Source organism: Canis lupus, chromosome 11, assembly GCF_011100685.1.
Source record: "Canis lupus familiaris isolate Mischka breed German Shepherd chromosome 11, alternate assembly UU_Cfam_GSD_1.0, whole genome shotgun sequence".
NCBI classification, from domain to species: domain Eukaryota; kingdom Metazoa; phylum Chordata; class Mammalia; order Carnivora; family Canidae; genus Canis; species Canis lupus.
The window spans coordinates 55,929,808-55,955,686 of record NC_049232.1 but is presented as its reverse complement, the minus strand read 5'-3'; the positions used below and the strand labels follow the sequence as shown (position 1 = coordinate 55,955,686).

Genomic DNA, 25,879 nt, shown 5'->3' with positions numbered 1-25,879 from the left:
GATTGGTGAGGAGGCTGACCTCACTCCCATAGCTCTGTGCCTGGGAATATAATACTTTGTGGCTATTCCTGGGGCTGTTCACCCATAGTGTGGGTGACCCACTCATGGGCCTCTCAGGATATAATAGTACCATTAGAGCAGAGCCAGGCTCCTGGCATGGGACAGCTTCCAAAATTCCACGACACCCAGTCCTTGCCTCTGAGATGTTTGAAGCAAGAGACTGAATTTCCTACATCATCCTGAGGTTACAAGATGCTTGAAGTTATGCGGGAAAATCTGGGGCATCTGCCTCTTGAAATCAGAGGCTTTAGGGTTCTCCTACAGATTATCTAGACCAACCTCCTATCAGATTCTCCGATCCTTCTAGTAGTAGAGGACTTACTACTTCTCCTCAGGGCCCACACAAGTCATGTCCAAACTAAACAGCCCTGACCCCTCCTGTTGTAAGTCACACGGCCAGTGCAGAGCATGAGGGCAAAATTTAAAGTGTTGTTAAAAACCTCAGTCATTAAGGAGAAAAGTATTATAATGCAATATTTTTTAAAAATGAAAATTAACATGCAAAAAAAATCCACAATGGGGGACGCCTGGGTGGCTCAGCGGTTGAGCATCTGCCTTTGGCTCAGGTCATGATCCTGGGGTCCTGGGATCCAGTCTCACATTGGGCTTCCCTTAGGGAGCCTGCTTCTCCCTCTGCCTGTATCTCTGCCTCTCTGTGTCTCTAATAAATAAATAAAATCTTAAAAAAAAAAAAAAAAGATTCACAGGACTGGGATTAGGGTGAACCAAGGGATTTTAATCCCACAATTGCAAGACTGGATCTTGTCTTTATTTAAAATTATTCATCATGTTTTTGTTTTTGTTTTTTGCATTCGTTTTGATTTTTTTTAAATATCATTGATTTGGATGCCTGAGGTATTTGGCCCCCTGTTCAGTTACACACCTTGCTTGCCTCCCGCGGGTCCTGGCCCTGAACAGGTTGTGTTTATCAAGCTCCTTCCATGCTCAGCCTGTCCTCTACACATGCTCCGGTTTTTGTTTTGTTTTGTTTTGTTTTGTTTTTGTTTTAAAGATTTTATTTATTTACTCATGAGAGACACAGAGACACACACACACACACACACACACACACACACACAGGCAGAAGGAGAAGTAGGCTCCCTGTGGGGAGTCCAATGCAGGACTAGATCCCGGGGTCCCAGGACCACGACCTGAGCCAAAGGCAGACACTCAACCACCATGCCAGCCAGGTGCCCCTTCACGTGCTATGGTTGCATGCTCTTTTCCTGGGGCGTGGGGCCTGCAGTTGAATAAAACATTCTTATTTGTAGTCTGACCACAGCCTAGTTCCCCAACTAATCTCCAAGAGTCTATGGTCAAAGGAAGGTCAAGAGACGTGGGAAATGGTTCTTGAATTTGAATTTGTGCCATACATGACTCCTGGGGACTGTGGTCAGCCTTCATGGGCTGCTGAGCTGAGGCCTAGATTTTGGGGTCCATCAGTGTCCGTGAAGACAAGCAGACACTTGTAGAATCCAGTCAGTGAGCTCTTGCCATCCTTCCTTAGGAAAGCTAAGCAGCAGAAATGGGAAGGGACACACCCAAGATTTTTGTAGTTGGTTAAATAGCAACCCCTAAAAAGATATGCCAGTGTCCTAACCCTTGGAAGCCGTGAATGTGACCCGATTTGGAAAAAGCGTCTTTGCAGATGTAATTAATTTAGGGATCTTGAGATAAGATCATCCTGGACTGCCCGGGTAAACCCTAAATCCAATGGCGAGGGTCTTCTAAGAGAAAGTTAGAGGGAGGGGCACCTGGGTGGCTCAGCCAGCTAGGCGTCTGCTTTCTGCTCAGGTCATGAACTCAAGGTCCTAGGATGAGCCCCGTGTCAGGCTCCTTGCTCAGCGGGGAGTCTGCTTCTCCCTCTCCCTCTGCCCCACCCCCTGCTTGTGTTCTCTTTCTCTCTCCCTCTCAAATAAATGAATAAAATCTTTTAACAAAAGAGAGAAAGGCAGGGGGAGATTTGCCACATGGTGATGGTCATATGATGGCACAGACAGAAACTAGAGTGATACGTCCACAAGAAAAAGAAAGCTAGGGATTGCTGGCAGCCATCAGGAACGAGGAGAGAAGCATGGTATAGATTCTCCCTAAGAGCCCCCGGAGGGAACCAGCCCCCCGACACTTTAATTGCAGACTCCTGGCCTCCAGAACCGGGAAAGAATAAACTTCTGTTATTTCGAGCCACCCGCATTTGTGGAAGTTTGTTATGGCAGCCCTAGGAAACTAATACAGTCACCCAGAGGGTCAGGGACAGCTCCAGGACCTGAAGCCAGGACTGCTGATTCCCTACCCAGAACTCCTTCCCCCTCAAAGTCTCCCCGCAAGACTTGTGACAAGCTTAGAACAGAATGCACCCAAATCAGCCCTTTCTGTCTCAGTGGGGTCACTGCCAGTAGGTGACATAACAGAAGAGTGTGGGTCTGGTGATCAAGAGATCTGGCACAAATCCTGGTATTCCCACCAATTAATCTACCTCCACAGCTAGTCCTTCTCACCCCACCCCCACCCCAGCCTCAGTTTCCCAAATGAAAATGAGAGATTTGGACCAGCTAACTCCTGGGGTCCTTTCGCATCTACGTTCTCTGGCTCTGTGTAAATACAGTACTGGGTTCTTACAGTGAGCTGTGTGACATGGTCATAATGTTAAATCTTGGAATCCCCAGAATAAAGGTGACTCATGGCAGAGAAAGGTGCAGAATCAGACAAAACAGTGGCCCCTCTTGGACTGCGTTCTCTGAGGTTCCCCCTTCCATACACCTGTTGCCAGTCCTGCCAGCCCAACCCTTTCATGGGCGCCCAAGAGAGTTCTGGTAGGAGGAATAATAAGGTAATGGGACTCCAGAGGATATTCATCTGTCTCTTCCTCTTGGAATTTCCAGTGATGGGATAAGTGCAGACCTTCAGGCTTCCCTGAGCACATCCAGAGTTTGGTCTTCTGGAACCTCATGAGGACAGTCTCTGGGCACTGGCTTTGGCTCTACTGTCGGGCTCGTTCTCCTCACTGAGATTCCCCATTACCACTCTGCTCCCCCATAGGAACTCTTTGACATTGGTGATTTCCATTGTCAGCTTTCACTTTTCAGAGTCCTCTTAGGTTTGTTTCCATTGTGAGCATTTACCACTCTAGCCAGGTTCCTCTGGTGATGGCTCAGCCTCTCTGGACATTTTCCCCATTTTCCCACTGAGACACAGAGCTGAACCCAAGCACCAGATAGAGATGTTCACAAAACCCTGGAATCACTGGGGACCTCAGAGGTGGCCCAACCCCCCAATCAAATGCACAGGTTCATTTTTTAGAAGAGTTTTGTAATGTTTTCTGACTAGAGGCTTCTGCAACCACCCATGACTATTGATTCAAGATGGCAGAAGTGAAAGAAACACCAATCAAGTGAGTCCTCAATGTAGAGCCAATGACCTAGGAAAAATTGCATCCATCCCATTGTCACTGCCGTGTGAGCTCCCTGACAAAAAATGTAGAACTTTTAGAGAAGCTCTGGGCTCTAGAGAAGAGGAAGGGAAGGGGTCGTGGAAAAGCAGGCATACTCCCTGGAGAGGTAATCCTTCACAATGCCAATGCCTCTGCCCCCCACCTTCCCCACGAGGCTCTTGTTCCCTACTGCTGCCCTGGGAATTCAATGGGGGACAAGTAGTGTAGCAGAGGAACATGGGATCCGGAGGAAGAGTATGATAGCCCATGGAGGATCATAAGTAATAAGGGCACTCACTAGATTTGAATTTTGGCCACCACTTCCCAACTGGGAGACTCTGAAAGATGACTAGTCATCCATACCAACATCCCTGGCCCCCCAGTCTACCTCAGTAACACAACTCTGGTTTTTAAGTAGGTATGTTGCCATGCAGCTGAAAGGGACATGTAGTTAGATAAGGCCAGGATTCTAAGTCTGGCCAAGGAATATAAGTAGGAGTGTTATATGGGACTTCTCTGGAAGACTCCTTTAAGAAGAGAGCTTGGCCTTCTCTTCCCTTCTCCTTTCTGTTGGCTGGAATATGGATGGGATGGCTAGATCCCATCTTGGATTAAGAAGTGACCATGAGAAGGAAACCTCATTCTAGGGTAGTGTTGCATACAGATGGGAGCTGGGTCCCTGATTACACTGTGGAGCTGCCATAGCAGCCATGCCCTGCCTACACATGGACATCTTTTACATGAGAGAAAAATAAATTATCTCTAAGTCACTGATAATTATTTACTGCTATATACAGCTAAATCAGGTGACATAGTGATAGTGATACAATGACATTGGGCAAGGCATTTGACCTTTTGGAAATTGTTTTTTTTTTTTCAATACTGGGATAATAATATCTCGTTTATAAGATTTATAAGGATTAGATAAAGTAAAGCAGAGAAAAGTATCTTATAGGGTGCCAAACACACAATAGGTGCTTGACAAATGTGCTTCTTTTCCTTTAGCACAGCAGCCTCAGAGCTGAAGAAAGGAGCAGTGAGTCAGTTTACACACACATATACACAAATCTGCCCTGGTTTGTTATTGGGATTTTACTGAATTTGTAGGTCGCTTTAGGAAAAATTGACTTACTAATAGTCTTCCAGTCCATGAATTTTGTATATCCCTACATTCACCAAGGTCATCTTGAATTTCTCTTAGAAATGTTTTATAATTTTCTGTCTGGAATTCTTGCACATACTGTGTTTGGTCTATTTCTAGGTATTTGATGTATTTTGGTGAATATATGTGCAAATTACTATTGGGTGCATACGTAGGGGTGGAATTTCTGAGTCACAGAGTATGCATATGTTCAGCTTGAGTAGACCCTGCCAAACAGATTTCTAAAGTGGTGGTACCAATTTACACACCCACCAGCAGTGATTGAGAGTTCCAGTTGGTTCACATGGTCACCAACATTTGGTATTGTCAGCTTTTTAATTTTAGCCAATCTAGTGGGTGTATAGTCGTATCTCATTTGAGTTTTAATTTACATTTCTCTGATGACTGATGAAGTTGAGTACCTTTCCGTATCTTTACTGGCCACTTTGATACCCTCTTTTACAAATTTCCTGTTCAAGTCTTTTGCCCATTTTTTTACTTGGATTCTCTGCCTGTTTCTCATTGATTTGTAGAAGTTCTTTTTAAATTTTGCACATGAATCTTTGGATGGTTATATGTATTATTTATATCTTCTCCCAGTCTTCCATTCTTGAACTTAAACTTTCACTCTCTTAATGATATACTTTGAAGAACAGAAGTTCCTAGTTTTAATGTAGTCCAGTTTGTCTTCTTTATGATTAGTATATCTGTGTTCTGTTTAAACATCTTCGCCCACCCACACTCATGGAAATATTTTCTATCTTATCTTTTAGAAGTTTTGTTTTCCCTTTCACATTTAGATATAGAATCCACAGGAAGTTGATTTTATGTATGATATGAGTTAAGATCTAGATTCATTTTCTGCCCATATGGATAACCAATTGATTCGGGACCATTATTAAAAAGTCCATCATCCTCACCATGCTCTCCCCATGCTATGGTGTCAATTTTGTCATAAATTAATCATTGTATATAGTATAAATCTATTCCTAGACTTTTCATTCTCTTCCAGTTGCATATCCACTAACCAATATAACTGTCTCAATAACTAAAACTTTATTATAAGACCTGATACCTAGTCGTGTAATCTTTCAACTTTGTTCTTATTAAGATTTCCCTGGATATTCCTGGCAATTCCTGTTGTCATTTTTCATTTAGATTTACTCACATATCTACACTTTCCATTTCTTTTCATTCCTTCCTGCATTTCTGTTCTTCTGTTTATGACACTTTCATTCTGCCCAAAGAGCCTTTATTTTACTGGGGGTTGGCTAGAGACCAATTCTCTCAGTTTCCAATTGTCTGAAATTTTCTTTTTTCATCTTTAACTTTGAGGTGTAGAATTCTAGCTAGCCATGATTTGTATTCTAGCTTCCATTGTTTCTATTAAGTCAGCTGCTTGATTTTTTGTTGCTCTTTTGGAGGTAATGTATCTTCTTTCCTCTAGCTGCTTTTAAGATTTTATCTATGCTCTGGTCTTCAGCAGTTTTACTGGGCTATACTGACCGTGAGGTTTTCTTTGGGTTTATCTTGATTGTAATTCACAGAGTTCATGCAACTTCATGAATCTGTGAATTGAAATGTGTTTGGAGAGATTCTACCATAATATCCCTTTAAATATTTTTCTGCTTATTCTCTCTTTCCTCACATTCCAAGACAACAATTATACGTATGCTAGACATTTTCAACATATTCCATATATCTCTTAGGTTTACTTCTTATTTTCTAGCCTTTTTTTCTGTGTTTCAGTCTGAATATTTATTGCTATTTACTACTACTACTACCCTTCTAGTTCATTAACCTGCCTTCTGCTGTGTCTAATATCCTGCTCCATCCATCTTATTGAGTTAATTTCAGTTGTCCTATTTTTCATTTTTAGACTCTGCTGTTTTCTTTTTTTCCTTCATAGCTTCTAGTTCTCTGGTAATATTCTGTATCTTTTCATCTATTTTTTGAACACATAAATATTCTTCTTTTATTTATTTTTTTTTATAGATTTTACTTATTTATTCATGAGAAACACAGAAAGGAAAGAGAGAGAGGCAGAGACACAGACAAAGGGAGAAGCAGGCTCCATTGCAAGGAGCCTGACATGGGACTCGATCCCGGGTCTCCACGATCACGCCCTGGGCTGAAGGCGGCGCTAAACCCCTGAGCCACTAGGGTTGCCCAATGTTCCTCTTTTAAAGTCATGTCTAATAACTTCAAGATTTGAATCATCTGTGGGTCTGTTTCTATTGTCTATTTTTCTTCTTTCCTTTATTCTTTCCTCCTTTATTCCCTTCCTCATTTTTTGCCTGCCTGCCTGCCTGCCTGCTTTCCTTCTTCTGTCCCTCCTTTTCTCTTCTTATTATTTGGTCCTATTTCCTGATATGCCTGTTAAATTTTATTGATATAATTGGAGATGAAAAAAAAATGTAGAGGCTACAGATGGCATTATCTTTCTTCAGAGAAGATTTCTTTCTCTCCAAGAAGGCAGTTAGACTAAGAAAAGATCACCTAATCCAATCAAGAACTGAGATGATTCCAGGCATGGTTTTGGTTTTTATAAGACCCGGCCTATTTTTGGTTTGCCCTTACTCCTAGTATTTATTCTTCATTGTTATTAGCTGAAATCCTGGGGTGTTTACTGGCCTTGGGGTTCAACTTCTTTCTTCCTAATACCGTGATACTCCAAACACCTTCTTAATTTCTAAAGCCACTGCTTTTGCTTGGTTTCTCAGCCTCTTGCTTTATGCAGCTTGGTTATCATGAACTATTTCAAGTGCAAAGGCCAGTCTGAATACTGGGCTTACTTTTCTGTGCTTCGTTTTTCTCCAAGACCTTGGTGTTACAAGCCTTGCTACCCTGATAGCCTTGAACTGCAGTTTTTTTTATCTTCCCTTCCCTTTGGGATGGCTGAAAACTCTGATTCAGTGTTTTGTTTTCCTGCAACTAGCTTTCCTACTTACAAAGCATCAAATGCCCCAAGGGAGACAGCAAAGAATGCTGGACTCTTCTCAAAGCATTCTCTTCTCTTTAGCATCTTGATCCTCAAGTCCTAGATGTCCTGCTTGCTTTATGAAGCCTTTGAATAGCTATTTTTATATTTTTTTCTGCTTCTCTGAATGTTCTTCGTGGGAACTTTGGTCTGATATAAGCCATTTCATCACGATCAGAGTGGAAGTATGACCTGAGACTATTTTGCTTCAAAAGTAGAAAACAGCATGCCAGGCACAGGACAGCATGCCACTGCCTTCAGCTCTTTGAGGGGCTGTTGTGTATAAGAGGGAACAGACATGATTACTGCAGCTCCACAAGGAGACACTGCATGCAGAATACAGGTCATAGGGAGGTGCTGGAGATGCTGTATCCAGAACACTAGTCTCCTAGACAGCAAGCACTTCTTAAGTGGAAATTCTTCCTGAAGAGAGAGATAGCTTCTCCGCACTGAAGGATTCTAAGATGGAGCTCAGCAAGTATCTGGAAATTGCTATTGAGAAGATCCAGTAATCGGATTGTAGGAGGGACTTAATCAGTAGTAACCTATTTATATAGTCTTGAGATCTTGGGAGGTTTATAGAAATACAGATTCTTAAAAATATCCCATAGGCATACTGAATCAAAATGTAGGGCTCTGGCATCTGCATTTAACAAGGTCCCCAGGTGATCCACAAACTGGGGTATAGACACAAAGAGATTAAATACTCCCTAGTGTAGCTCCCAAGTGAGACTCTGGGATCCCCAAATCCCACAGGGGATGCCAGAGAGAAACTCTCCTAGTTTTTCCACTCTGAGGGTGACAGCTGGAGATGTGGAAGAGGATGAGTTCTTCACCCTCTGCTGTGTTCTGTCCATGAGGCTCCTCTCTCTCAGAAAGCAGGACTCTGCTTGGTTCTGCTGGAATGACAGACCCATAAGGTTTAGTCACATTGTGGGTTAGCAAGCTTGTGTGGGCTAGCCTAGGAGCCTAACCACTATTTATAACATAGTTTCTGTGGAAAAATATGTTCCAAGTTTCAACAACTGCCTTTCAAAAATATGCTGGAGCACAACCTGTCAGTAATTGGGACTATCTATATAAAGTTATTTTCTCAGAAACTTTTAGCATCTCATGATAAACCTGACCTCAGAGAATGAGTAATTAATCAGCCTTCAGTGTCAGCTCTACAATGGAAGAAATTCTTCTGCCCTGAATAATCGGAGGCCGGCTTGAAGAGCAACTACTACTTTTTCTCAGACAATTTGTGAGAGTGTTTCTTCCTGCTGTCATTGTTTTGCCCAAGGGAGATTGGTGCTGGCTTCACCTGGGAAGTGATGAATGGCCTGGGATATAATGTGGTAGCAATGTCTTCAACTCGGTGCTTGCTAAGACAGTGACAATGAGGTCACCTTTCCGGGCTTAGTTACACCTGTCCCATTCCAAGGACTCTTCCCACAGAAATGAGGTCAGCAGCCATATTTCCAGTGTTCTTCACTTGAGGGATGAAGGACAGTGTTGTGAGATAGAAAGATATGGATTTGTAAGTACATATGTAAAAAGTGCACACAGGGGCTTGTGTTTGCTCCAAGCTCAAGTTGAATAAATGATATGATTTTGTGCCCCCTGCTGTCTCCACAAAAAAATGACCCCAATAAACAACATTAAGGAAGTTAAAAAATTATACTCATTTATCCCTTGGTGAGAGCACACTGAGAATGTTCGCCTCAGGTCTGGACTCCTGACTTTAAAAGGGTCATAGAAACCTTGAAGGATGACCCAGGGGCATTTTCTGGTAGGGAAGAGGTCTGGAAACATCATCTGAATATAATTATTAGATTGAACAAACAGGACTCAAATATAGACACCACCAGCCCCGGATGCCTTTGTATCCATCTGAGCAAGTTCACAGGATCAAAATCCAAGAGAGAAGTCAGAGGGGCCTCATGACTTTGATGCTTAAAGCAATTAGAAAAAACAAATCCAATTTATAATTTATAATACTTTTAACATAGCCAGTAGCTAAATTAATAACCAGAATTAGACCCAAATCATATTTAAAAATCAAAGAAAATATATAGCCAAATAGTAAAGGATGGAATAATAACAAGAATGCATTTAAACAAAACATTAAAAGGTGTGACTATCACCATAGCAATATTGAATAAAAAATAAATGCACCTAAAAAAAAAAAAAAGAAAAAGAAAGAAATGCACCTAAGAAGTAAAAATTGCCTATTGGTATTTGAAAGGAGCTCACTCTAATGGGTAGTCAGAAAGCTGCACATCAAAATTAAAAGAGGATATGCTCTTTTACTTACCCTAATAAACTGCTGGTTTTTAAAATTGTGAAATTCATTGTTGTCAAAGATGCAGAGAAATGGGTACTTTCATACCCAGTGGGATTTTAATTTCTCATATTTGGGGAGAATATTCTGGCTGAAGTATGGGTGAATCGTGTTTAAGTTTGTTATACTCTTTGCCTCAGCAATTATACTTCTGGGAATTTATTCTGAAAATATAAGTACCAGTATGTGTTCAGAAAGTTTAGATACAAGGATGCTCTTCGCATCCAAATTCGAGACATCCTAACTGCCCAATAATTGGGGATTGGTTAAGGAAGTAAGGTAGGGCCTGCACGCTCTGGAGGACCGTTGACCCCTGCCAGCACAGATGTCGGCACAATCTTGGCTCTTCGGGGCGTCCTGGGTTAGCAGCCACACCAGCCGCGCTGGGTGGCTGGATTGGGCAAGCCACCTTTACTGTTAGTAACAGTGGGTAGCATACTATATCCTGGACACCAGACTGGGTGCCTTGCATGCTTCATGTCACTGAATCCTCATGACCACCCAGCAAGAGAGGACATAGAAACCTGCAGGAGAGGGGACTTCGCCCCAGGTCACAGCAAACCCAGAGCCAGAGATGGAGGGCAGGGCTGCCTGCTTCCAAATCCTCTGTCCTGACTACTGTGCCAGGGTCCTACCTATGTTGCCAAGAGGAAACTTCTAGATCACCTGATCCCACTTTCTCATTTTTCAAATGGAGACATTGAGGATTATCAAGGATCTCTGTAGGTATTGCCATGGGTGATCAAGACAGAAAACATCTTGACCCCACAGAGCTTAATTCTAGCTGTTGAGGCATAGGGAGCAGGGAAGAAGGGAGGGCTGGAACAGACAAGAGGCAAATGATCACATAAGTAGAACCATTACTGGATATGAAAAGGGCAGTAAAGAAGATCAAACCAGTGGATGGAGAATGAGGGGTGTTTAGAAAGGGTGTGTCAGGGAAGCCACCCCTGTGAAGTGACAAGTGTTGACGTCTGAATGCTGAGAATATCATACAAAGAGCTGGGGAAGCTTTCTGGCAGAGGAAACAGCTGGTGCAAGAGCCCTGAGGTGCCAACCAACTTGATGTGATCAAAGGACCCAAGAGGTCTAAGTTAGAGAGTGTGCCTCATTATGGGCCCTTCAGCCCTTGTGCTCCGTGAAGAGGAGTAAAAGGGTGGAGGGCAGAAAGCAGGCCCCACGGGAGCACATGAGGGTGGAGGGCTTGAGGGGGGCGTGAGGAGCAGCTCAAGGCTCTGGGCCAGGCTGGACATAGAAACGGTGCTGCCTCCTGGAAGAACCCTTGGATTTGAGGAGCTCCTGCTGTGTGTTTTGAGTGATGAACAAATGTGATGGCTGGACATGACGCATTTCCAAGGAAAACTGTCAACAGGAATGAGACCTGAGTCATCCAGTGGGAGCTGAAGCAAAAAAGGAGGGGGTGCTATTGCTGGGCCATCAGCATTCCTATGTGGTCAGGCGAAAAGCCTCTCCTAGAGTCCACAATTATACTTCTGGGAGGCCCTTGGCTGTCCCCAGGCACGAGTGAGTGTGACCCTGTCCTGCTAACACCTTGAACCATGGGCAACAGACTCACTCGGGCTCCAGCCATGAGACCCAGCCCTTGAGGGCTCAGCTTCACCACCCTCCTTGGACACCAGACGTGGCCCCAAACAATTGGGGGTGGTTTGCAAAAAGCAATTATGCCCTCAAAAGTCAAAAATTAAAGACGTAACAGAGATGGAATGGGACCAGTGTAGCTACACACACACACACACACACACACACACACACACACACACACAAGCTGTGTAACCTTGGGCAAGTCTCTGGACCTCTCTGTGCCTCAGGCTGCAGGTGGGGGGGAGCATGTGTGACCAACTCTAAGAGCCCTTCCCAGTATAAACTGACAATGGTTTCTATATGTGATTTGTCCCTAAAGAGGGTTTTTCCAAAGACTTAGCTATAGGCTGATGACGTTTCTGACAGAGGAGTTCAGAAGTGACTTGAGAGGCCCATGGGAAGGTTAAGGGTGATGAGTTCTCCTGGGGTGGTATCCATTTGAATGTGTAAGCCTCAGCAATTGGAGTAAAAAGGTTTTCATTACTTTGTGGCCACAATCAGAATGTTAATATTACCAATGAAGTTCTTTTGTGAAATTCAGTTCAACAGGAGAAAAAACTTCTTTTTACAAAATGCTGAATTATTCACAGACCTTGCTTTATTACAGAAGAGGAAAGAAGAGGGAAACAGTATAGGGTCAGAACAGCCCTTACATCTGGGCACCTGGGACCAGCCCTAGGCCCCATGCTCTAGGAAGGCCTCACTCAGGCTCCACAGGGCTCAGAATCCACAAGGCCACTGGGTCATGCCCCCCACCCCTGAGCTTGCACCCCCTCCCTCCTAAGAACTGGAACCACTTCCAGGGCCAGGGAGCTTCTTACCAGGGTCTGCACTCTTGAGATTGGGCTGTACCTCTGGGGTTGTTAAAGGTCTATGATGCTGGAAGGGGAGGAGGTGTGGACTGAGCTGGGCTACAGAGGTGTGCCCCACCGCAAAGCCAGCTCCCTCTATGCCTCTATCTCCAGCCTGAAGCTCCAAGGAGCCCCAAAATTCTGTATTCAAACTTGCCCTTCCAGATCATTAGGAAGGTATATTTATTATGATGGGGAGGCAAAAATATTTTACCGGGCGGTTTATTGGCTTGTCTATAATGTAAATATTTAGACATATGGAATGTGGTCCTCCACTGGTACTGTAGCTCCAAATCCTGCAAATATCAGAGGGAGGCCTAGTTAGGGTGCATTATTCCTTCACCTTAGCCTTCCTAGACAGCCAGGGTGCAAGTCTCAGCTTTGCCACTCACCAGCCATGTGATCCTGGGCAAGTCAACTTTCCTAAATCAATGTTCTCATCTGGAAAATGGAGACAATAACGGTACCTCACTGTATGAGGTCACTGTGTGGATTAAATGAGATAATGCCCATAAAGAGCTGGGCACCGTGCCTGACTCACTGTAAGCATCGGAGAGTGTTAGTTCTTGGCACCATGTGCCTGATGTCTCTGCCGGCTATAACCTGGTGTCCCCCCATCCCCCTGTTTTACAGACTCCACAGCAGTATGAGAGAGAGTACAACAACAAGCGGTCGGGCGTGGGGCCCAGCAAGTTCCATGGGTACGCCTACGATGGCATCTGGGTCATCGCCAAGACGCTGCAGAGGGCCATGGAGACACTGCACGCCAGCAGTCGGCACCAGCGGATCCAGGATTTCAACTACACGGACCACACGCTGGGCAGGATCATCCTCAATGCCATGAATGAGACCAACTTCTTCGGGGTCACGGTCAGTCCCATGGCCCAGACTCCCCTTTCCTTCGGGCCCCTTGGTGATGTACAAGGCAACGGGGGCTGAGTCACACACCCTTTGATACTAGATCCATTTTCTCCAGTCATTGAGATAACTTCCTGTGGGTTGTAGGATTGCGGGGCTGCCAAAATGAGGGACAGGTTCAGGGATACTCTGACACGCTGGGGAAATGCTTCTCTGCGGCTCATGGACTGCAAAGGGCACAGTGAGCTGACTGTTCACAGAGCAGTTGAAATTCACCAGCTGGGGGATGGGGGCAGCAAGAGGCCTGGACCCAAAGTCAGGTTCAAATCCTGGGTCTTTCAAGGTACCTTCTCCAAACCATAGAGTTTTCATTCCCAACATGGAAATAGTACCTATTATAAAGGTATAAAGATTGACCATTACAAAGTAAAAACTGCTAATATTTGTTGAGCAGGCTACTTGCTCTGAGCCTTGAGAGATGAGGATAATAACATAGGACTTGCAAAGAAGTTGGGAAAAGCGTTGATAATAATTGTTAACATTTCCTTAATGACTATTATGTGCTACATACTTCGCTAAGCACTTCATGTAGGTTGGCTATAAGAATGTATGCCCAACGCTAGGCCCAGAGTAGGCTCTCAATACATGCTAGGATTGCTGGTGTTAATAATGATCCCGTTGCATCCGTATGCCATCCGCAGGAAGTAGATGCTGTTATTATCACTATTAGAGGTGAGGAGCCTGGAGCTCAGAGCATTTACATTCTCCGGCCAATCAGAGGTAGAACTGGGATTTGAACTTGCGTCTAGCTCTTAAATGCTGCATTACACTACCTTCTGGTATTGGACGTAAGTGGCAGTTATATCTCGTGATGATGTGTTCGTCACTGACTCTGCTTCAGAATATAAGGAAAATTTGCCTAAAACATGGATTGAAATGGCTAAAATCCTGTCTTGTGTTCTAATTTAAAGAGTCAAGAGAAGTTAGTCTGTCTTGAGGTATTAAGAATTGTAGACAAGATGAGTCCATTGGTGCATTTCTTAAATGTTCACACTTCCTTTGTGTGCGCACACTCAGGCTTGCCGGTGGTTGGTCTGGTGGGCGGGGGCTGGTGCAGGTGAGGGTGTCAACAATGATGTGGATGCTGAGGTAGGTAAGATGGGCTCCCTGTCCTGGATCCTGTGGTCCAAATGAGGAGGCGAGAGCTGGACACCGATGATCATAAAAATTAAAAGGGCCCAGCACCATGGGAGAGAGCGTATAAGCCCAGAGGGGTGTCTGTGACCATGGATGAAAAAGGGAGCTTTTTGGCAGAGATAGCATTGTGCAGTGCCTTAGACATGCAGAGTGGGGGCCGGCAGTCTGGCCAGATGGAGCGTGGTGAGCGAGGGAGATATGCGTGAGTGTGTGCAGGGACAATTACTTTGTCGGGATAATTGGAAAGGAGGAGGATGAGGCTGGGAAGGTAAGTTGGGGCCCACTCCTGAAGGAACAAGCGAAGGAGGCTGGCCTTCATTTTACAGACCACCTATTCTCAAAGTGCTGGGTAGAAATGCACACTCCCCAGCCCGACCCCCCAGGACTCACAGACCCTCCAGGCGGTGCTAATGTGCTGGAGTTTGAGCGCAGCTGCTCCGGGTGGTGGGCAGCGGCTGAGGCTTCCTGAAAAGAAGTGGATCTCCAAAATCTCAGACCAGAGCCACTCTTAACCAGACAGTTCTTGGCCTCTGCTCCCACAGTTCAGATGCAAAGCCTCTGAATAGTTAGGGGCAATACCCCTGCTTATGGTGCAGCTTGGATTCAGACAATAAACAGCTTTCAAAAATTTGGTTTCCAAAAAAATGTTTTTGATCCTCAGAACCTCTTATAAAATCTCATGTGGTGCTGGTATATAACACAGATTGGAGAGAAGCTTCTCAGTTGAAAGGAGGAGCAGCCCAGGGCCCTACCTGTTCAGCCACTCACCCGCAGCCCCTGGGCCGCCCCCCAACCCCCTTCCCTCACTCCAACCCCGCAGAATGGCCCCACCAGGACCCCAGAGGTCCTCCCTCTTCTACACAGACTGAGCCTTGCAGAGGGTGAGACTCGCCTGTTCCACACCAGGAGCACTGTGGGCAGAGCAATCTCCAAACGTGGCTACACTTCCTCAGGTCGTCCTGCCACACTTTGCTTCTTATTTAATGGAAGGAATCCACAGTATCTCCAGCCCAAACAGCTGGATAGAGAGCTACAGAATCTAGGAAGCCTTCTGTGTCCCTCCTCATCCTAGCACTCGGCATTTTGCCCAGATGCCTGATGTATCTTGGTTGGAGATCATTTATAACCACTCTCAAGGGCTCCTTTTCATCTAAGCCAAATAATACGTAATCTCCACTTGATGAGCAATTAGATAAAACTGCCTGGACACTTTACACAACTTGAAGAGGAGTTTCTTTCTCATGAGAAATTTCTTGACACGTATTTATGCCCTCCCCGGTTTATAATAATTCAGCGGATGTCAGGATTCAAGGTGCTCTTCACAATCCTCAGATTCAACCCCCTGATGTTGTAGATGAGTATCTGAGGTCTGGAGAGGGCGTTTGCAAAGTCACACAGAGCAACAGTTTGGCAGAGCCAGGATGGTGTGGCTCATTGGGCCCTGTCCCTGCCACAGCAGGTGCACCACTTTTCTCATTGTGCACATTCCCCTTTACTGAAGAAAGGGATTAGGATAATGAAAGAATTCTACACTTTTCCCCCCTTCCTCCTAATCTCCTTTGTCACATATTAATATGTGCTTGTCACTGGGCTGTAGACAGGTTTCATTAAAATTGTCTTCTGATCAGAGAAGAAAGGACATCTTCTGACAAAATAAAAAGTGTCTCTGTGGTCCAAGGAGACCACAGAAGGCCAAGTTCAGCCATAAATAAAGAGTTGGAAAGGAAAGGAACAGGAGGCAGAAATAAATTGAAGCATTTTCTATTTGCTAAAGGGTTTTCATTATACGGCACACATGGTGTCCATTTTTCCACTCTCAGGCAGGCACTTTATTCTGGGTCACCCTCATTCAGCATGTTTACTATACGGAAAATCGTTTAAACACATTAAATTAATTATATCCGTGACTCAATTTCAATTGATTCAGTGTGCACACTCTCGTCTGGAAGCCAGGCCTGTGGTTCCTGGTTGGCATGTTAAAGAAGAGATTTCTTCCACGCATCCTAGATTGGGGACTCCGGCTTCAGCTTGGGCCCAGTTCTGTTTTATCTTCTTAGGAGCTCCTCCCAGGTACCCTTCCCAGGGAACACTGATATAGATTCTGTATCCCCCTACCTTGCACACCTGATGTCCTGGGCAGGGGGGGGGGGGGGGGCGGGTCTTGCCTCCCTCTGCTTCCCTGAGGGTGCTCTTCTGATTTTTGGCCCTGTTATTAACCTCTTACCTCTCTATGGTCTGCAAATCTCAAAATGCTTTCCCACGTGGACATACCCTCTTCTGCCAAACGTGTGAACAGAAACTCAGGCTGGAGTTGGTGATTTAAGGTATCACAAGCCCAGAGCATTCTGAGAATCCCAGCTCTGCAGGTTTTGTCTAGGGCAACATTCCTAAACTTCTATATGTATAAGATGCTCCCAGGGAACTTTGTTAAAAATTCCAATTTCTCAGCCCTACCTAGAACTTCTGATCCAATGGTATTATGATAGGGCCAAGGAATTCACATTATTAACAAGTAGTCCTGGTGATTCTCAAATAATAACCCTGAGAATTGCTTGGGCTCTGATGGGCACGAGCACATGTGTAGACGTATGCACGCATGCACACATGTATACATGCACACATGTGTACAGGCACACACTTTTTGATTTTAGACCTGACAAATGTATTTGTTCCTACATTTATTCACTCCTTTAGTAGCCTCTGGGCTGGGTACTGGGATCTGGAAGCATAGAAAGGAATAATGTGTGGTCCCTCCCTGAAGAACTCCCTGCCCAGTGAGGGATATAGACAAGTAGATGAATAATTGTTGGTCACTATCCAAGGTCTGGCCAAAACCCTTGGAGGGAGGATTCCATTCACCTTATGGGAGTAAAGATCAGGGAGCTGTCCTCAATTTTCCTGCAGGTCAATAAACGAAACCCCATGTGTGGATAATTGCAAGGTGCCCCTGCTGTGCGTTCTCACCTGTGCCATGTGTTGGGTAGCAAGGATGCAATGCCAGGCTCCTCCATGCCCAGGACTGATGGTGATATACTATGATTTAACAGACTCCTCAAATTAGGTGTTCTTACCAAGGATACACTAAATTCATCGACAGGCTTATATCCATAACACTTCAAAACATGCTTGGGAACATGTGCTAAGTATCCAGGTAAAAAATCAAAGCCTTCATTTTCTTTGGGTGATCACTTTTTTAAAAAAGATTTTATGTATCTATCTGAGAGAAGGAAAAAGAGCATGACCAGGGGAAGGGGCAGAAGGAGAAGCAGACTCCCTGCTGAGCAGGAAGCCTGATGTGGGGCTGGATCCTAAGATCGTGACCTGAGCCGAAGGGAGATACTTAACCAACTGAGCCACCTAGGCGCCCCAGGTGATCACTTTAATTTTTTCCAGTTTCCAGTCTCTTTAAACAAGGATGACATACCAGATCTCAAGTGGACAAATCCTTTGGGCATGTCACACCGAGATTCGATGGCTCTAACTTTCAGTATACCCCCTTTAGCAAATATTCCTTCATATTTGTCTCTTAAGATGACACCATATTTACTTCATAGTGCCTAGGATGGAAGCTAAATTAATATCTCATTTTACTCTATTATGAAAACATAATACATGTAACATTTTTCCTGGAAAGTTACTCAGGGCATGTACCAGGTTTGCATGGGGGCTATGAGGCTTCCAAGAGCGTTCAGCTATGGAGAAATTGAAAGAAGCTCCTGGGGAATATCTTTGATTGTAAGAAGAGGGCCCATTCTTTTTAAACTATTTCCTGTGATTGCCTCCTCACTCCCCGTGGACGGATCTAATGTAGAAACGATTCAAAGTTCCTCCAAATAATAGCCCCATTCTTCATTGTCTGCCCAGCCTCTCAACCAGCTGTGAGTCTGGACATCTCGGTGTAACATCTGTCGGGGGAGACCAGCAGCCTCAGGTTCAGGCATGTCACCTCTAATGGCAGTTATCTCTAATTGATCACATCGAGGAGGTGACGAAGAACTGCAGATGGTGATTTGCAGAGTTTATTGATCTATTTGCCTTTGTTGTTGGAAAACAGGAATCCAGCTTTTGCTGCTGGTGTGTCCCTGAAACTTCAAATCGTTATGCAAGATTTGTTTAAAAATATATATATATATATATAGTCTCCACTAAGATTCAGATACAACCACTGTGCTCCCCCTACCAACATCTTACCTGGAAAGAGGGCATCACAGAGTAAACTCGGTTCAGTTGGAATTCCAATGACTGCAGGTACTTGGAAGCAGGTAGTTAGGGCAAGCCAGTGAGATCCTCATCCCAGGGAAATGTTAGCTGAAACCCCATTCTATGTCACATACACTGCTGCCTTGTCCTACTGGGATGCTGAAGTCGTGCAGTTGAGTTTTTATTCAAATAGGAAACTTCCACACACACACACACACACACACACACACTCACACACTCCCATGAATTAACCATCACCTTGCTAGAGTTGGCCCATCTTTGCTGCCTGTCCAATCTTTTGGACTCCTGGTTTTATTCTCTAACACAGGTTAACCTACAGGCTTTGTACCAGCCACCCATTTGATATTTATATCTCGTATCAGCATTTAAGGTTGAATTTGAGTGAGATAAGAAACAGAGCACTGGGAAGGCTACCCAGAAGTAGAGAAAACTCTCCCAGTCCTGGCTTTGACCTCCTTCTGGGACTGGTCATTTGCCAGTCATGATTCCTTCCCCTGGACTATCAGGATTCTGGCTGTTTCTGGATTTTGTACTCGAGGCTATCACTAGGAACCTGTCAGAAGCTCTGCAACAGTCTGACTGATGTGTCTACTGTGCGTCCTAGAAAATGGGACTTGTCCCAGTGACCTCGTGCTAGCTCCCGACACCACTCAGGCTTTCCTATTTTAAGGCTTCCCTTTCATGAGCCTCTCTGGGCTGTTCCCAACCCGCCAAGGACTTCTCCTGCACCCCACCTGTCTCCACCCCATCCCAGACTCCTGGGAGTTCCAGGGGAAGTAATCATACACAAACTTAATTTTTTAAAATTTATTTATGATAGTCACACAGAGAGAGAGAGAGAGAGAGAGGCAGAGACACAGGCAGAGGGAGAAGTAGGCTCCATGCACCGGGAGCCCGACGTGGGATTCAATCCCGGTCTCCAGGATCGCGCCCTGGGCCAAAGGCAGGCGCCAAACCGCTGCGCCACCCAGGGATCCCCATACACAAACTTAAAACGGAGAAGCTGGTCTGAGAACCATGCCCCCTCCTCCTCTTAAACTCAGGTAAAATGCACCATGGCCTGGGGCATGGCAGTGATGAACTATAGCAGGAAATGTGAATTTGTAAAGTCAGACAAAAGGAGGCCACAGTCCACTGCTTAAAGCCTACTGACCTCAAGGAAATTATTTACCTTTCATCTATGGAGGGAAATATAACCTACTTCATAGGGTTGAGATGGTAAGTAATGATGGTGTTTAGCTCCCCAAACCGCATCATCGTTATTTCTATTATTATGACTACCGCTGTCACCATGGTGACTTTTCAAAAAACAGAGTTTCTTTGGATCTAATCAAGCAGTATTCAAAATCAAGTCCAGCAAAACAGTCGTTCCGTGCCTACTAAGTGCCAGTCTGTTTCACATATACTATCTCATTTAATTGTCTCAATAATAAGCAAATTGATTAACTTGTTTACAGGTTGTAGGGGTTTAATATCAAAATAACATGGAGTAAACCCTGCCTGTAAGCAAGAACACTTTGCGAGTTTTCCACATTTTGCAATTTGATACTCGCCTTAAAAGTGGAAGGCTTTTGCTCACAGACCCCCCTTCTGTTCTTCCCTTTAGTTTGGCTCAAATTCCTGTGGCCCTGAGAATTAGCACTCAGCACTGCACACGAAAACTAGCTACAGCAAATGCTGCTGGTCCCAGCCAGATCTCCTGGGATCTCTTTTAGGGCTTTGGTCGGGTCTGCCCAACACCTAGCTGTGCAGGTGTCCCTGCTGATGGCTCACACCTTGGGTGATTGGAGTCTCCCAGCCTGGAGGTGCCTGGGACCTATACCCTAGCCCAGTGGCCCACAGTGGATGACTGGCTGGTGTGACGGTACAACACCAGTGCCATTCACGCTCCAGAGTTCCCTGCAGGATTAGGATGAGGCTGCCCCTCACCTGAAACCACATTCTAGCTTGGCCTCCTCTCCCTCCTCTCTCCAAGCTTCTTCTGAGAACATGTCTTTAAAAAATCACTTGCACATGATTCCCTGTCCTGGGCTCCGCTTCTGGAGGACCCAGTTGAAGACACTCATGTGTCTTTCTGGGAAATTTAAACATCCTCAAGAGGGAATTTTTACTGTAACCTAATTGTCATCTGTGCATCAAGTTTAGCAGCAACCCTCCCCCGTCGCCTCCCTCACACCAGGTAGAGGGTTCTGGACTCTTCTCCCTTATACTCACACTTTGATCCTGTTCCTGCCTGTTGCAGTCAGCCTGCAGCAGAGCCATACTTGCCTCCTCTGATGAATTAGCAGCTCCCAGATTTGCAGGGACCACAGCTTTTCATGCCTCTGGTCGCACAGTTCTGCACCTAGCACTTTACACCTGGTAGAAGCTAACCTTGAGTTTGTTGGATGGAGTCCACACACGATTGAGAAATTCAGTCACACTCTCCCACTCTGCTGCCTTCCAGGCTTCTAGAAACTAAAAAGACTTTTTTCTGCCCAATAAATAATCAGAACCGACAAGAGAAGTATTAACAGGATCTATAGTTGTTGAATCTGCTAATAACGATCCCCTAATTCTTGCTGTGATGGCTGACATCACTGTTTCGCACAGCTTGTGGAAATCATCCCAGCATGTATGTGTGGGGGTGGGGACAGGGGCTCCTGCCGCATCCTTCCCTTCCCGAGGTAGGAAAGAAACCCGCCCTCTGTCCCCCTCCCCTGTCTCTCCCATCAGTGTCTCTCTAGGGCTCAAGTCCTAGGGCCTGAGGGGGAGATGGGGGCTGCTGATGGGCCTTTTGTGACTTTAGACTGTCAGGGGTAGTTCCTAGAGGTAATTGCTAGTAATAAACAACTATAATAATAATAATCACTGTGTGACTGCCCTTGTGCACAGAGTACATTTATAGTCTCTGTCTCCTTCATTCCTCAATGCAATTACATTTATTAACATAATGCTAATAATAGCTATCAATTAATGAGCTCCTACTGCATCCCAGGCTGAACCCTAAGCAGTGTACCCATGTTATTGAATGTGATGCTCAGAACAGCCTCCAGGGTGGGGGATGGGTAACTCCCGAGCCTGGAAGCCACCTGCTCCCAGTGAGCTGTGTCCAGCTCTCTCACCTGTGTCCCATCTCTACCCACGTGTCACCTTGTCAGGGAGGCCTCGCCGACACCCTGTTTAAATTCACAGTTCCCAGGACACCTGGGTGGATCAGTGGTTGAGCATCTGTCTTTGGCTCGGGGCATGACCCTGGAGTTCCAGGATGGAGTCCTACATTGGGCTCCCTGCATGGAGCCTGCTTCTCCCTCTGCCTGTGTCTCTGCTTCTCTCTCTCTCTCTCTCTCTCTCTCTCTCTCTCTCTCTCTGTGTGTCTCATGGATAAATAAATAAAATCTTTAAAATAAAATAAAATAAAATAAAATCAGTTTCCACCCTATCATTCTGCCTCTCCACAGTTACCCCATCTGATGTCCCCCCACCCCCACTAAGACTTAGAGCTGGGTGCCCAGGACTTACTAGGTGCCTGATAAATCTTTGTTTAATGAATGCAGGATTTGGGTCATTAATGACCATGTCATAGATTTAAAAAAAAAAAAAAAACAAGCTAAGCAGAGATAAATGATGTACCCAGCATCCTCCAGGTAGCAAGTGACAAGAGTTTATTCAAAACTGGCTCATGTGGCTAACTCAGAAGCCCAAGTTCTGGGCCATTTGGGTGTCCCCTAATTCAGCCAGCATTGCTAGCACTGCCTATAAGCCAGAGCTGGGCCAGGCAGAAGGAACAATCTGGAAGGTTTGCCACCGCTGCCCCCCACCCCGCCCCCAAGGAATTTGCTGTCTGAACAACCTGGTGAGATGCATAGGAGGGAAGCAGGAACCACTCCCTCCCCAAATTAACAGTGGAAGATGTGTGGGCTCTCCACCAGCACTTGAGTTATTTATGTGTCCATCTGCCCTTTCCCAGGGGACAGTGAGCCTGGGAGTCCCTTGACTGGGACTGGGGCCCATAATTCTCTCTGTACCTCCAGTGCCATGTATAATACTGGCTCTTAGTCCTTGAAACACATGTTTGTTGATTGAATGAGTGAGTGGTGAATCGTAGCTCAGAGCGGCAGTGGCTTGCTGGGCTCCCACGGTGTTACTGGTGAGCTCATTCAGAATCACATCCTAGTTCTTCTGATTCTAAAGGCAGGTGTCTCCAAATCTAATGTTCCTAGGCACCGCTTGGCTGCCCTCCCCCCACCCCCGTTTCTTTAAACACAATTACAAATGACTGCAGATAACGTACAGCACAGGAAAGAAACCTACTCCTTCTGCTGTCAGATAAATTTGAAAGATCAAAATAATGTGGTTTAGCAATTTGTTTCAATTGATGCCTAGCCTTCCAAAGCTTGCAAGTTTGACTTCCTCTAGTCGGGATAAAAAATAGCTGTTTCCTTATGAAAAGCAGTGTGGGGGAGTGTATCTTCTTAGGAGAGCTTCAACAGAAGCCCTACGTACAGACAGACACTCTCCAGGTCTCTGTAAGAAACAAAGGAAGGAGCCAGTGACAAGGTGGTCATAGTAACAATTACTGTAATGACAAATGTCATGATAATCGGAATGGCTGTGATTTTGAACGCTCACTATATGCTGGGTGCTGTGCTAAGCTCTTAAATGCATTATCTCACTTGATACTTGTAATAACCTGGTTATGGATTGAATTGTGTCCCCCTGAAGATCCATACTTGAACTCCTAACCCAAAGTACCTCAGAATGTGACCTTAATTGGACATAGGGCCACTGAAGATATAATTAGTTAAGATGAGGTCCTCCTGGAATGGGGTAATCCAATATAACTAGCGTCCTTATAAAAAGGGGGAAATTGGAGACAGACACGCACACAGAGAGAACGGCACGTACAGATGAAGGCAGAGAAGGGCTGATGCTTCTACGAGCCGAGGAACAACAATGATTGCCAGCAAACCACCAGATGCTGGGCAAGAGGTGCAGAACCCACTCTCCCCCGCAGCCCTCAGAAGGAACCAGCCCTGCCGACACCTTGATCTTGGACCATTAGCCTCCAGAGCCATGAAACGTTAAATTTTAGTTGTTTCAACCACCCAGGTTGTGATATTTTGTTAAAGCAGCCCCTAGCGAATGAATCCAGCCCCAAAGAATGGAGACTGTTGTGACCAGCATTTGGCAGGTGAGAAAACTGTGAGGTTGAATAATTTACCCAAGGTTGGACACAGGACACAGGCTGGCTTACTTTCGACCCTCATGGTTAACCATTACCCTACACCTATACAAGCTGTCCTCCTTTAGGGGGCAAAAGAATCCCAGCCAGGGAAGGACAGAGCTGAGAGGAGTCAGTGAGACTGGCTCTTCTCACCACCCACTGTCCAGGTAGGGAATCTGTGGCCCCCCTGAGAGGCGAGGCTGGAGCCAGCCCCCCCCCCCCCCATCTCTAGGAGGGCAACTCCCTGACGGCTGGTTTCTACCACCCAGGGGAAAGTTCTATGCCTCTTGGTTTGGCCAGCCAGTCCCTGAAAGCAGCTCCTTACATTTTACTCACTTCTTCCCTGACTGGGGGAGCAAGGGTATTAGAACCCCATGTTCCGTCATCTTCTCATTTGTGTATTTAAAAATCACATGTACGTTTCCTTTCCGGACTACGAAGATAACACATGATTAGAAGGAAAATGTAAAAAATACAGACAAGTACCAAAAAGAAGGTCAAAGTCACCCATAACTTCGTCATTCAGATTGCTCTACTTAAGTACCACCCTTCACACCCAGCTGTGATCTTTTTTTAAAAAAAATTCTTTTATAGCTATTTGTTTTGATTCCTCACATTATAAAGCTTTTTCTATGGCAGTGGTTCTCAATCATTTTAACTCCGTCTTTTTTTATTGTGATAAAATGTACATAAAATTTACCATTTTAACCACTTTGTAAGTGCAGAGTTCAGCGACATTAAGCACAGCCACATTGTTGTGCAACCATCACCACTGCCCATCTCCACGACTTGTTCATCTTCCCAGACTGAGCATCTGTACCCATTAAACACTAACTCCTGATTCCCTGCAATCATTTTTTAAAAAGATTTTATTTATATATTTACTTGAGAGAGAGAGCGAGAGCAGGAGGGAAAATCTGAAGCAGACTCCACACTGAGCCCGGAGTGGGAGTGGGATGCAAAGCTCAATCTCACGACAATGAGGTCATGACCTGAGCCAAAACCAGGAGTTGGAGGCTTAAACGGTTGAGCCACCAGGGCATCCCATGTGATCATTTTAAAACTATTATTTATTATGGGAAAGCTGGTTTTATTTATGTATTATTTATATTGAAAATTTTTGTAGGGCAGCCCGGGTGGCGCAGCGGTTTAGCACTGCCTTCAGCCCAGGGCGTGATCATGGAGACCCAGGATCGAGTCCCACATCAGGCTCCCTGCATGGAGCCTGCTTCTCCCTCTGCCTGTGTCTCTGCCTCTCTCTCTGTCTCTGTGTCTCTCATGAATAAATGGATGAAAAAAAGAAAAGTATTTGTAAAGATATAAGTAGTTTGCTGACTAATTTTAGAGAAAAATTACTTGCAAGCTACTGCTAACCAAATAGTTATTAGCCTAACAAAAGGTTTCATACAGAAATTTAAGAATGTACATTTTAAAATGTTGAGAATCCAGTGAGCAAAATTTTTAAAGTAAATAATTAAGTTTATTTTAAAGTAAAATACAGTTAAATATTAGTGATATACCCACTATTGAGGAAAATAGTCAGATAAAGAGAGACCCCAATCTTATGTGAAAAACCAAATCTGAAGAGCCCCCGTAACACATCACATGCTTTTCTCCTTGTAGGAGACCGGAGTAGCCCCCCTCAATGTGTGTCAAGGTATGTTAGCCTGTGCACTTGCTAAGTAGGAGGGAAGCCTTCTGCCATCGGCGGGGACAGCTAACATAAATTTCAGTTGACAAGACACACAGCTTTAAACACTGATGGATGCCCACTCCGCCTATGTGCGCTGGTACAGTGGTGACTTGCACACATGGCTGTGACCCCATGTGAGGCCAGCCCTGTGTCAGGGGTCAGAGGGAGCTGGGAAGACCCATCTTCTCATGGAACTGCAAACCCCTGCACCCTCTTTCTTTCTCAATGAAATTCAAGCTTTCTAGAATTTTTGTTTAAACAGTAATTAGCAGGGGCACCTGAGTGGCACAGTTGGTTGAGCATCTGACTCTTAG

At 45.1% G+C, this 25,879-nt stretch overlaps 1 protein-coding gene across 2 annotated transcripts in view; it reads left to right on the top strand.

Annotated features, from left to right (window-relative positions):
* GABBR2 (gamma-aminobutyric acid type B receptor subunit 2) overlaps positions 1-25,879 on the top strand; it is a 348,748-nt gene that overhangs the window by 197,382 nt on the left and 125,487 nt on the right. For both annotated transcript variants that reach the window (XR_005367035.1, XM_038552916.1), the window contains exon 7: positions 13,024-13,260. Coding sequence is in view for 1 of the 2 variants with exons in the window: in XM_038552916.1 (XP_038408844.1) it covers positions 13,024-13,260 (237 nt within the window). In the remaining variant the exon portion in view is untranslated. The remainder of the gene's footprint in view (positions 1-13,023; positions 13,261-25,879) is intronic.